The 12,290-nt window shown below is 41.8% G+C and overlaps 1 protein-coding gene across 1 annotated transcript; it reads right to left on the reverse strand.

The window, feature by feature from the left end:
* Positions 1-837: 837 nt before the first annotated feature.
* LOC130886992 (uncharacterized) lies at positions 838-4,801 on the reverse strand. Its single transcript, XM_057789260.1, is given in 4 exon segments — positions 838-888; positions 890-1,415; positions 1,629-2,357; positions 2,571-4,801. Coding segments are annotated over 4 exon segments (3,537 nt in total).
* Between the last annotated feature and the right edge of the window lie 7,489 nt (positions 4,802-12,290).

Genomic DNA, 12,290 nt, shown 5'->3' on the forward strand with positions numbered 1-12,290 from the left:
AACAAAGACTTAGCATTTTTAAACTTTATTTTCTGTGCTGAGATGTGATTTAGTGGTAAGAGCACTGGCTACTCTTACAACTGACCAAATTTGAGTTTCCAGCATCACATGGTGGCTCACAATGATCTGTTACTCCAGAACCAGGGAATCCAATGCGTTCTGACCTTCATGGTGCAGGGCACATGTGCAGCACACTTACACACTTGAAGGAAAAAACTCATACACAGAAATATTTTTTAAAAAAAAATAATTTACTAAAGTCATGCCTCTTTCCAGCATAACATATACTGATTAACTCGACCATATAATAATTTCCCACCTTATAGATTTGGCTCTTACATTTTGTATGATAAGCAAGGATAACCTGTGAAACCTGGGCTTCTGAATGGCAAGGTGGAGCAGAACCCTCTATGACCCATATTGTTTCTACGAAGAGCACAAAGTTGAGTGTTAAGACACTGATAAATTTTTCTTTATAATATTTTAATTTTATTTAAAAAGGCTAAACATATTCACTTGTCAATTTTTCTACAAGTCTAAGAAAATAGTTTTAAAAACATAAAGTTGAAAATACACTCAAGAATAACTGCTGATACACAGTTCTGAAAAGGCAGAAAATGCACTTTCTTTTTACAGAAAAGGATAAATCTGTATTAGCAGCAAATTTTATACATAGAAGTAAAGCTGGCTTGAAAAATCCAGATTTGTGTAAGCATAAAAGACATTCCTTTCATTTGTTAGGAAATCCAGAGCAGCCCCGTTCACTTTGGAAGGCTTCTTCCCACCATGGTTATCCACAGTTGGCAGCTCACTCGGGTCCGCATCAGCCTTGGGCTCTCAGCCCAGACTTAGGTCCAACACGACGCCTGAAAGGACGTTTAGGTCCTTTCAGAACTGGCTGAGCTACCATGATCTTGTCAATCTTCTGTTTTTGCTCAGAATCATGGAAGGTCTTCAGCGGGGCCTCCCTCAGCTCTCTGGTCTCAGCAGAATATCTCTGTGCTGGCATGAGACCATTCTCCTGTATACCTGGAATGCTGGCCAGGGATGAGAAGTGGCGCTGCTGAGGAAGCCAAGGGCCTGAAGAGGCTCCCAGGTTCCCATATGGAGGCTGGTGCCTGGTGTTAGCTGCTTGGGTGTTACGGCTCCGGGAAAACCAGTCCACATTTGGCAGGGCACTGAGTAGAGGCTGCATGTCTCTAACAAAGCCCTCCTTTCCAAGGAATTCTTCTAGCCGAGGCCCCTTTCTTCCCAGAGGGTCATCGGGAACCATAAATATGTCCCCCACGAACGTGTACTGTAGCGATCTTTTGGCAAAAATTTCTCTCCAGGACACTGACTCATTCACAAACTCTCTGAAGTTATCATTGCTTACAACGACACCCCCAGTCTGGTCTGCTAAGTGTAGTAGGAACCTGTCATCATGAGAAGCAATTCGTTCTCCAAAGGCCCTCCTGGAAGGAATTAAAAATAACAATCGAAGCTCCTGGAGCTGGGTCAAGAAGTGCTGTTCTGTGACATTAGGATTGCGCCTTGTTCTCCACTGAGGCACAAACACAGTGATATTTCTGTGTCCAAGCTTCCAAAAATATTCAACGGCAATTGCTATTCCACGGCAACTAAAAAACTTTTTCAGACCATGGGAAAATGCGACATTACATCCGTCTATAACAATATGTTTCAAATCTTTTCTGCCGGGTTCATTTTTTAATTCCAGCTTGTATGGTTTTTTCAGCATCTCTCTAAATCTCTGAACCCCCGTAACTAGGGATTCAGTTTGATGCCCAGACTTAGGCCCAACATTAGACCTGAAAGAACGTTCACGTTCATTCAGAATTGGCTGAGCTACCATGATCTCATCGATCTTCTGTTTTTGCTCAGAATCAGGGAAGATCTTCAGTGGGGCCTCCCTCAGCTCAGTGGTCTCAGCAGAATATCTCTGTGCTGGCATGAGACCATTCTCCTGTATACCCGGAATGCTGGCCAGGGATGAGAAGTGGCGCTGCTGAGGAAGCCAAGGGCCTGAAGAGGCTCCCAGGTTCCCATATGGAAGCTGGTGCCTGGTGTTAGCTGCTTGGGTGTTACGGCTCCGGGAAAACCAGTCCACATTTGGCAGGGCACTGAGTAGAGGCTGCATGTCTCTAACAAAGCCCTCCTTTCCAAGGAATTCTTCTAGCCGAGGCCCCTTTCTTCCCAGAGGGTCATCGGGAACCATAAATATGTCCCCCACGAAAGTGTATTGAAGTAACCTTTTGACAATAATTTCTCTCCAGGACATTGATTCATTCACAAACTCTCTGAAGTTATCATTGCTTACAATGACACCCCCAGTCTGGTCTGCTAAGTGTAGTTGGAACCTGTCATCATGAGAGGCAATTCGTTCTCCAAACACCATCTTGGAAGGAGTTAATGCTAGTATTCCAAGCTCCAGGAGCTGGGTCAAGAAGTGCTGTTCTGTGACATTAGGATTGCGCCTTGTTCTCCACTGAGGCACAAACACAGTGATATTTCTGTGTCCAAGCTTCCAAAAATATTCAACGACAATTGCTATTCCACGGCAACTAAAAAACTTTTTCAGACCATGGGAAAATGCGACATTACACCCATCTATAACAATGTGTTTCAAATCTTCTCTGCCGGGTTCATTTTTTAATTCCAGCTTGTATGGTTTTTTCAGCATCTCTCTAAATCTCTGAACCCCCGTAACTAGGGATTCAGTATGATGTCCAGACTTAGGTCCAACATCATGCCTGAAAGAACATTCACGTTCATTCAGAATTGGCTGAGCTACCATGATCTCATCGATCTTCTGTTTTTGCTCAGAATCAGGGAAGATCTTCAGCAGGGCCTCCCTCAGCTCGCTGGTCTCAGCAGAATATCTCTGTGCTGGCATGAGAAATTTTTTCTCTCTACCCGGAATGCTGGCCAGGTATGAGAAGTGGCGCTGCTGAGGAAGCCAAGGGCCTGAAGAGGCTCCCAGGTTCCCACATGGAGGCTGGTGCCTGGTGTAGGCTACATGAGTGTTATGACTCCGGGAAAACCAGTCCACATTTGGCAGGGCACTGAGTAGAGGCTGCATGTCTCTAACAAAGCCGTCCTTTCCAAGGAATTCTTCTAGCCGAGGCCCCTTTCTTCCCAGAGGGTTGTCGGAAACCATAAATATGTCCCCCACGAACCTGTGCTGAAGCAATCTTTTGGAAATAATTTCTCTCCAGGACACTGACTCATTCACAAACTCTCTGAAGTTATCATTGCTTACAATGACACCCCCAGTCTGGTCTGCTAAGTGTAGTAGGAACCTGTCAACATGAGAGGCAATTCGTTCTCCAAACACCATCCTGGAAGGAGTTAATGCTAGTATTCCAAGCTCCTGGAGCTGGGTCAAGAAGTGCTGTTCTGTGACATTAGGATTGCACCTTGTTCTCCACTGAGGCACAAACACAGTGATATTTCTGTGTCCAAGCTTCCAAAAATATTCAACGGCAATTGCTATTCCACGGCAACTAAAAAACTTTTTCAGACCATGGGAAAATGCGACATTACATCCATCTATAACAATATGTTTTAAATCTTCTCTGCCGGGTTCATTTTTTAATTCCAGCTTGTATGGTTTTTTCAGCATCTCTCTAAATCTCTGAACCCCCATAACTAGGGATTCAGTATGATGTCCAGACTTAGGTCCAACATCACGCCTGAAAGAACATTCACGTTCATTCAGAATTGGCTGAGCTACCATGATCTCATCGATCTTCTGTTTTTGCTCAGAATCAGGGAAGATCTTCAGCAGGGCCTCCCTCAGCTCGCTGGTCTCAGCAGAATATCTCTGTGCTGGCATGAGATATTTTTTCTCTCTACCCAGAATGCTAGTCAGGGATGAGAAGTGGCGCTGCTGAGGAAGCCAAGGGCCTGAAGAGGCTCCCAGGTTCCCATATGGAGGCTGGTGCCTGGTGGTAGCTGCTTGGGTGTTACGGCTCCGGGAAAACCAGTCCACATTTGGCAGGGCACTGAGTAGAGGCGGCATGTCTCTAACAAAGGCCTCCTTTCCAAGGAGTTCTTCTAGCCGAGGCCCCTTTCTTGCCAGAGGGTCATTGGGAACCATAAATATGTCCCCCACGAAAATGTATTGAAGTAACCTTTTGGCAATAATTTCTTTCCACGACACTGACTCATTCACAAACTCTCTGAAATTATCACTGCTTACAATGACACCCCCAGTCTGGTCTGCTAAATGTAGTATGAACCTGTCAACCTGAGAAGAAATTCGTTCTCCAAAGACCGTCCTGGACAGAGTAAAAGGTGACATTCGAAGCTCCTGGAGCTGGGTCAAGAAGTGCTGTTCTGTGACATCAGGATTGCGCCTTGTTCTCCACTGAGGCACAAACACAGTGATATTTCTGTGTCCAATCTTCCAAAAATATTCAATGGCAATTGCTATTCCACAGCAACTAAACAAGTCACTGCCGTTTGAGGTATATGGTTTAGAGTCTGTAAATGGGAACTGGGGAATTTTTTCTTCAATATTTTGCTCTGTGTGACTCTGTGTGTTCTTGGAAGTGGAATCTCCTGTGAGGTCATTTGTGCTGCCCCCAACACCTGCACTTCTGCTCTGAGCAGCATCTGGACACACAGAGCAAGGGGCACAAGCACTGTGTCCTTGGAGCCTTTGGTTCTCTTTCTCAATTTCCTCCGGGAGCAATAATGGTTGTGTAGAAGGCCCATCCATCTGGATGACGACTTCCTTAACAAACCCTTCAGAATTGCCCATGTTACTAAAGAATTTTACAGCGATGATATACGTCATTTCTTCTGTGCAGACACTCATATTTTGTTAATGTCTGCACCAACTTGACTTCCTGTATCAAATTGAAATGCCTGCACAAGTGAAAAAGAACAGGTAGGTCAACACATTTATCCAGTTCAGCTCATAATTGACCCTTGTCAGTCAATAAAATCAATTGGCCAGAACTAGTATTCAATGTTACTATTGACATGATTGTAGGAGAGAACTGGCAGCACTGATTATACTCAGTGTGTTATGGAAAGAACAAAAGAACATGATGTTTGCACAGGATGAGATGGGGCAGTCAGTCTGGGAGGTGATGGAGGTCTGATGGCAGGTTGATAAGATGAAATACATCATTTATATGTATAAAATGACCACAGAAGGAATCAAAAAGAGAAAAGGGAGAATTTTGGAGTCTGGTACATAATGAGCACACTGTTTCTGCAATAGACAGGAAATGCAGTGTCCTTTAGAAAAAAAAAGTGGTGTGAAAAGCAAAGGCTGGCAAGGCCAGGTAAGTGCATCAGGATTACACAGCTTCCCAGGCTCGTATCTGTGATTCACAAGCACACCGTCCCGCCTCCTTAGACTGTCTCGTCAGTCCCTGCTTAATCCCCACTCTTTCTAGACACCAAATGTAAGCTTTTACCATTTCCCTCCTTCTAATCATGATTACTTTTTAAGATCTATATGTTTCATAAAATACTATACACCCTTCATAATTTAAGCAATAAAAGAAAGACATCTACACACAAGGCAGATGGAAGAGTAGGTACTTTGACATTTGAATCCCACAAATATACATACTTTGAATATAGTACCGTCTTAGTATTCGGCCATGCTGCACTGATAAAATGATGACGTAAAGCAACTTATGGAAGAAGAGACTTCCTTATGTCAGCTACAGATTAAAGTCTACCATCAAGGGAAGTCAAAGCAGAAACTTAACACAGGAGTCTGGAGAAGAAACTGAAATCAGAGAGTGTAGAGCAATGCTGAAGATCCAGAAGGCAAGGAAGCCAGCTCGCCATTGGCTCTTACCTCAACCTCAGTCTGAAATGACGATCCTGCCTCCAAGAGCCACAGCATGAGACTGTGTATGGAGAACTGTTTTTTCTGGATTTATAGTCCTCTCTAGGGCTGGTATGAAAGGAGTGTACCACCCTATTTTATGGAAAATAGTGTGGCTACTGCGATTAAAGGTGCGTATGATTGTGTTACTGGGAATAAAGGTGCGTGTTACCATCATCTGGTCTGGAAGGCTGACCAGTGGGACTGTTTTCCTCTCAGAAGAGATAGGGAAGGATACTACATAGTCATCAAAAAAAATATTTACCAAGACGACATTTCAGTTTTTAACATCTATGCCTCAAACACAAGGGAACTCATATTTGTAAGAGAAACACTACTGAAGCTTAAATCACATATTTACCCTCACATACTGATCGTAGGAGACATCAATACCCCTCTCTCACCAATAAACAATGATCCAAACATGAATGAGTAGATAGATAGGTAGACTGACAGATATAATCGACAACAGAAACAAGAAAAAGCATACAGACTCATGGAAATTGAACAGCTCTCTACTGAATAAAAAATGAGTCAAGACAGAAAACTAAAAAACTGAAGACTTTTTTGAATTGAAAGTAAATGAATAACCAAACTGTGGGAGACAGTAATGGTGGTTCTAAGAGTTTATGAGTTCGTAACACTAATTACCTACATAAAAAAACCTGGAGAGATCTCATACTACCAACTTGATAAAACAACTGAAACCTCTCTAACAAAATGAGGAAATCACATTACAAAAAGTAAATGGCAAGAAAAAAATCAAATCCAGGTCTGGAATCAACAAAATAGAAACAAAGAAAGCAACGCAGCCAATGAAACAAAGATTTGGTTCTTTAAGAAAATCAAAAGGATAGGCAAAACCTTGTCCAAATTAACTCAAGAGGAGAGAATATCCAAATTAAAAAAAAAATAAGAAATGAAAAGAGATATAATAGACATCAAGAAAATCCAGGGGACTAAATAAAGAGGCCATAGTTTAAAAACCTGTATTCTATCTATTTTGAAAAACTAAAAGCAAGGTGAAGCATGATGAATAAAAACTTAAGGTCAGGAATTTGGGGTTCAACCTGAAGATCTAACAAGTAAAGCAGCCAGCCAGTCACTGGCTCTTACCTCGACCTCAGACTGAAATGGCGATCCTGCCTCCAGGAACCTCAGCATGAGACTGTGTGTCAGAGCTGTTTCCCCTGTCTTATATTCTTCTCTAGTGCTGGGAATAAGGGCGTGTACTACAGTGATTAAAGGCTTGTCCCACCCGATTTCTATGCTAACAAGTGTGGCTACTGGGATTAAACCTGTGTGTCATTGTGTTACTGGGATTAAAGGTGTGTGTTACTATAATCTGGTCTGGAAGGTTGACCAGTGGGACCATTTTACTCTCAGAAGAGATAGGGAAAGATACTAAATAGTCATCAAAAGAAAATTTCACCAAGATGGCATTTCAATTCTTAACAGCTATGCCTCAAACACAAGGGAACCCATATCAATGACAGAAAAAATAATGGAGCTAAATCACATATTGACCCTCACACATTGATAATGGGAACCATCAATACCCCTCGCTCACCAATAAAACATCATCTGGTCTGGTAGGCTGACCTGTGGTACCGTTTTACTCTCAGAAGATATAGATAAGGATACTACATAATTACCAAAAGAGAAATTCACCAAGATGACCTTTCAATTCTTAACATCCATGCCTCAAACACTATTAATCTCTATACCTCACATGGCTCATGCTTGTGACCTCATTTTGTACACATCCTGCTCCCTGTACGTTGGCTGGCAACTCCTCTGACTCCACACTTTCTCATCCCATCATTTTCGGTTGGCTTTTTTTTACCTTCCCTTATTCTATTTAGCTATTGGCCAGTTAACTTGTTTAAAAAAACCAATCACAATGACATATATTTACACTGTATACCGAAAGATTATTCCGCAGAGCACACACACACACACAGAGAAACAGAGACAGAGAGAGACGCTTCAAAGTAACATCCTACAGAAGGGTCTCTTTCCTGAGTACCAGGTACAGTACTCAGATTCATCATTCCCTGTCTTTTTATGCCATTCCCGTATCTCATAGCCACTTCTGCACTATAACTGACTTGCAGGGTTTTCTCTCTGCACACTGTCCTATCAACATATTCATTTACCAAAGAAATCCTTTTGATAAATATACTGCCCCATGCTCAGTATCAGGATTCCATATATGATAAATGAAAATTCTCTGTGCTTCCTTCATTGTTTTCTCAACAGAATATCTTTAAATTCTAGTTCAGAGACTTCAGATAGCAGGAGGTCGGTTACAAAATGCTGAATACAAAAGCTTTCGATTATGTATGAACACGCTGTGGGAATCCTAAGGCCACTGCAGTCAGGAAAACAGGAAGGCAAACTGCAGATCTTCACTCTCCCTCCTTTCCTCCAAATCCAATCCCCAGCCCCATCTCCAGCTCCTTAGCAAACTACCTGCTGGGGTCTTCTCTTCCTCTCCCATGTTTCCCTCCAACCCTCCTCCACACTCACCCTGTTACCCTAGCCCCCAACCCCAGCAGGTATATCCTGGAAGCCAGACAGTCAAGTCTGCCAGAGAAGCAGGTAGGCCAGCAGAGCAGAAAGAAGAGCCCCACATCTTAACTCTCCCTCCTCACCTCCATATCCAATCCTAGTCTCCTCCCCAGTTCTGTAACAACCAGCTACTGTGCCTCTCCTCACACTTGACCCCCATTCCCAGGGAACTACACAGATCCTTGTGACACACACAGATCCTGCCTACCGCACACAGACTTCCTCTCAAGACTATCCCATCTCTAAGTACCGTCTCCCCGAAGTAAAAATATATTTTTCTCAAAATCCCCAGTGACTCAATCTAGTAGGATCCCACACAGCCAACACACCCTCCTAAGAATCAAAGAGAGCAATAGAAATCAAGGGCTGAAACACGCACCCAACAAGGACAAGAGTAGATATCAGCACCTAGAATCACAGCTAACTCAAGCCAAGATAACTATCTGCCCATTCAAAAATATGAATCAATAACAGTCAGGACAGTATATCTGCACTAGAGCCCACTCACTCTTCCACAGTCGGTGTTGAAAATTGCAACATGGCTGAAGCATAAGACAAAGACCTTAAGACAGCCTTTATAAATATGATAGAAGTCTTTAAGAGGAAATGAATGAGTCCCTTAAATAAATATATGCAAATACAAATGACAACTAAAGGAATTGAGTGAAACAGATCATTGCCTGAAAGTGGAAATAGAATTAATAAGGGAAACCAAACTTAGGAAAATACGGAAATGAAAACTTTAGGAATTCAAACAGGAACCTCAGAGGCAAGCTTCATGAACACAACACAAGAGATGAAAGAAAGAGTCTAGGGCCATGAAGACACGATAGAAGAATCAAATACGTTGTAGGAGGCCGCTCGTTTGTTCCCAGTCTCTTCAACCAGAAATAGACACACAGAAACTATCTTATTTGATCACTGCCTCGACAATCACTTAAGTGTATTTGTGCCTTCCTCTGATACCTTAAATTAACCCATTTCTACTAGTTTGTATTTTACCACAAGGTTCGTGGAATACTGGCAAGGTTCCATCTAGCAGATTGCTTCTTTTCCCTCTGGCAGCTACATGGCTTCTCCTTGACTCTGACTCTGCCTACTCTCTCTCTGTCTCTCTCTCTGTCTCTCTCTCTGTCTCTGTCTCTCTCTCTCTCTCTCTCTCTCTCTATATATATATATATATATATATATATATATATATATATAAAATATCTATCTATCTTCCAGCCTGGCTATATTCTGGTAAGCCATTGGCAAAAGCAGTTTCTTTATTCATTTTCCAATAAAAGCAACACGTATGCAGAAGGACTTCCCTCACCATAATTACCTCAGTCAAAGAAAATGTTAAAATTTAAAAATCCTGGGACAAACCTCCAGACAGCAGATTCCATGCCTGGGAATGTAGGCATGGCTGTAGGCTGGTGGCTGACTGTAGATCTTCATCTCTCCCTTGTTCCTCCAGGCACAATCCCCCAGTCTCACCCCAATTCTACAACAGAATAGCAGCTACAGGCCTTTCTACCCACTGCCCTCATATCCTATGGATTCCATAGATCTTCCACCCCTAAGCTCCCTCCCACAATTTGTTGCTTCATCCCAGTCCTCAACTCCACCAAGTACTCCCTACAAACACACCAGCATAGGAGGCCAGGATAACAGGAGACAGAAATCAAGGAATAGAACACCCACCAAACAAAGACCAGATATCAGCACCAGTAATTAACCCCAGCCTGGATGCATAGATGCCAGTGTAAAAAACAAGTCACTGCCATATCTCTCCACCACAACCTCATAACCGTACCACAGCAGGAGCTGATTTTTCAACACAGCTGAACCACATGAAAGGAACCTTAAAGTCACCCATATAAAGATGATAGAGAACTTTAAAGAGAAAATTAATAAATCTGTGAAAGAGATCCAGAAGGTGCAAACACTAGGAAGAAATGAATAAATCTTGAAGCACGATTAATAAAAGCTCAGGGTCAGAAAATAGGGTCCAATCTGAAGATCTAAAAGTAAGGAAAACAGTCAGCCACTCACTCTTACCTTGAAATCAGTCTCCAGTGGCGATCCTGCCTCCAGAAACCTCAGCACGAGACTGTGTGTGGAGAACTCTTCCCCCTTCCCAGATTTATATTCCTCTCTAGGGCTGGGATTAAAGGATTGTACCACCCCATTTTATGGAAATTACTGTGGCTCCTCGGATTAAAGGTGTGTGTCATTGTGTTACTGGGATTAAAGGTGTGTGATACCATAATCTGGTCTGGAAGGCTGACCAGTGGGACCATTTTACTTTCAGAAGAAATAGGGAAGTCATAGTCATCAAAAGAAAAATTCACCAAGATGACAGTGTAATTCTTAATATCTATACCTCAAACACAAGGGAAGCCACATTGTAGTGACACCCTGCTGAAGTTTAAAACACATATTGACCCTCACACACTGAAAGTGGGAAACACCAGTACTCCTTTCTGACCATGAAGCAATCATCCAGACATAAATGGGTAAGTAGATTGATAGATATATACATAGATAGATATATAGATAATATTGACAACAGAAACATGAAAGTGCTTACAAACTCATGGAAATTGAAAAGCTCTATATTGAATAAAAAATGAGTCAAGACAGAAATAAAATTTTTAAAAAAAATTGAAGACTTTCTCAAATTGAATGTAACTGTGGGACCAAATTGTGGGGCACAATAAAAGGGGTTCTAAGAGTTTACAAGTTCATAGCACTCAGTGCCTACATAAAAGACCTGGAGAGATTTCATACTATCAACTTGACAGAACAACTGAAAACTCTAAAAGAAAAAGAAGAAATCACATTCAAAAGGAGTAGATGGCAAGAAATATCAAATCCAAGGCTGAAATCAACAAAATAGAAACAAAGAAAACAATATAGTCAATGAAACAGAGATTTGATTCTTTGAGAAAATCAACGAAATAGGCAAACCGTTGCCCATATTAACTCAAGAGCAGGGACAGAATATCCAGACTAAAAAAATCAAGAAGGAAAAAAGGAATATAACAGACATGATTGAAATACAGAGGATGAAATCCAGAAGGCATATTTTAAAAACCTGAACTCTATCAATTTTGAAAATCTAAAAGAAAGGTGAAGCACAATTAATAAAAACTCAGGGGCAGAAAATGGGGTTCAACCTGAAGTTCCAAAAAGAAAAACAGTCATCCAACCACTGGCTCTTACCTCGACCTCAGTCTGAAATGGCAATCCTGCCTCCAGGAACATCAGCATGAGACCTTGTGTTGAGAACTGTTTGTTTCTGTCTTATATTCATCTCTAGGTCTGGGAGAAAGGCATGCACCACCATGATTAAAGGAATGTACCCCCTGATATCTATGGCAACTCATGGGGCTACTGTAAACGTGCATATCAGGTGACTACTGGAATTAAAGTCTGTTTCATTGTGGCTACTGGGATTAAAGGTTTGTGTTCAAGTGGCTACTGGATTTACACAAGTGTGTTACCATAATAACCTGGTCTGTAAGGCTGACCAATGGAACTGTTTACTCTCAGATTTTTAGGCAGTCTTTATTTCTTAAAAAACAATTGAAATGCCACTTCAGAAAGGGATTCTTTCCTCAATAGATACCACTTAATAAAATTAAATAATGATCAGGTAAGCAATATGCATACACCTATAACCCCTTGTGAAATAGATAAATAAATAATAAATAGATGAATAAATAAAAGTCCCCCAATAAAAAAAGAAAGAAGAAAGAAAACAAGGAGTTCCTTTGTTTCACTGGCCTGCCTGCACCAAGCAAGGTAGGCGCTTTGTTTACGAACTACCCAACCAGCACAGAGATCTGCTCTCGGCACCAGGAGAGCCATC

This window comes from Chionomys nivalis, chromosome 14 (genome assembly GCF_950005125.1).
Source record: "Chionomys nivalis chromosome 14, mChiNiv1.1, whole genome shotgun sequence".
In the NCBI taxonomy this organism is placed as follows: Eukaryota; Metazoa; Chordata; class Mammalia; order Rodentia; family Cricetidae; genus Chionomys; species Chionomys nivalis.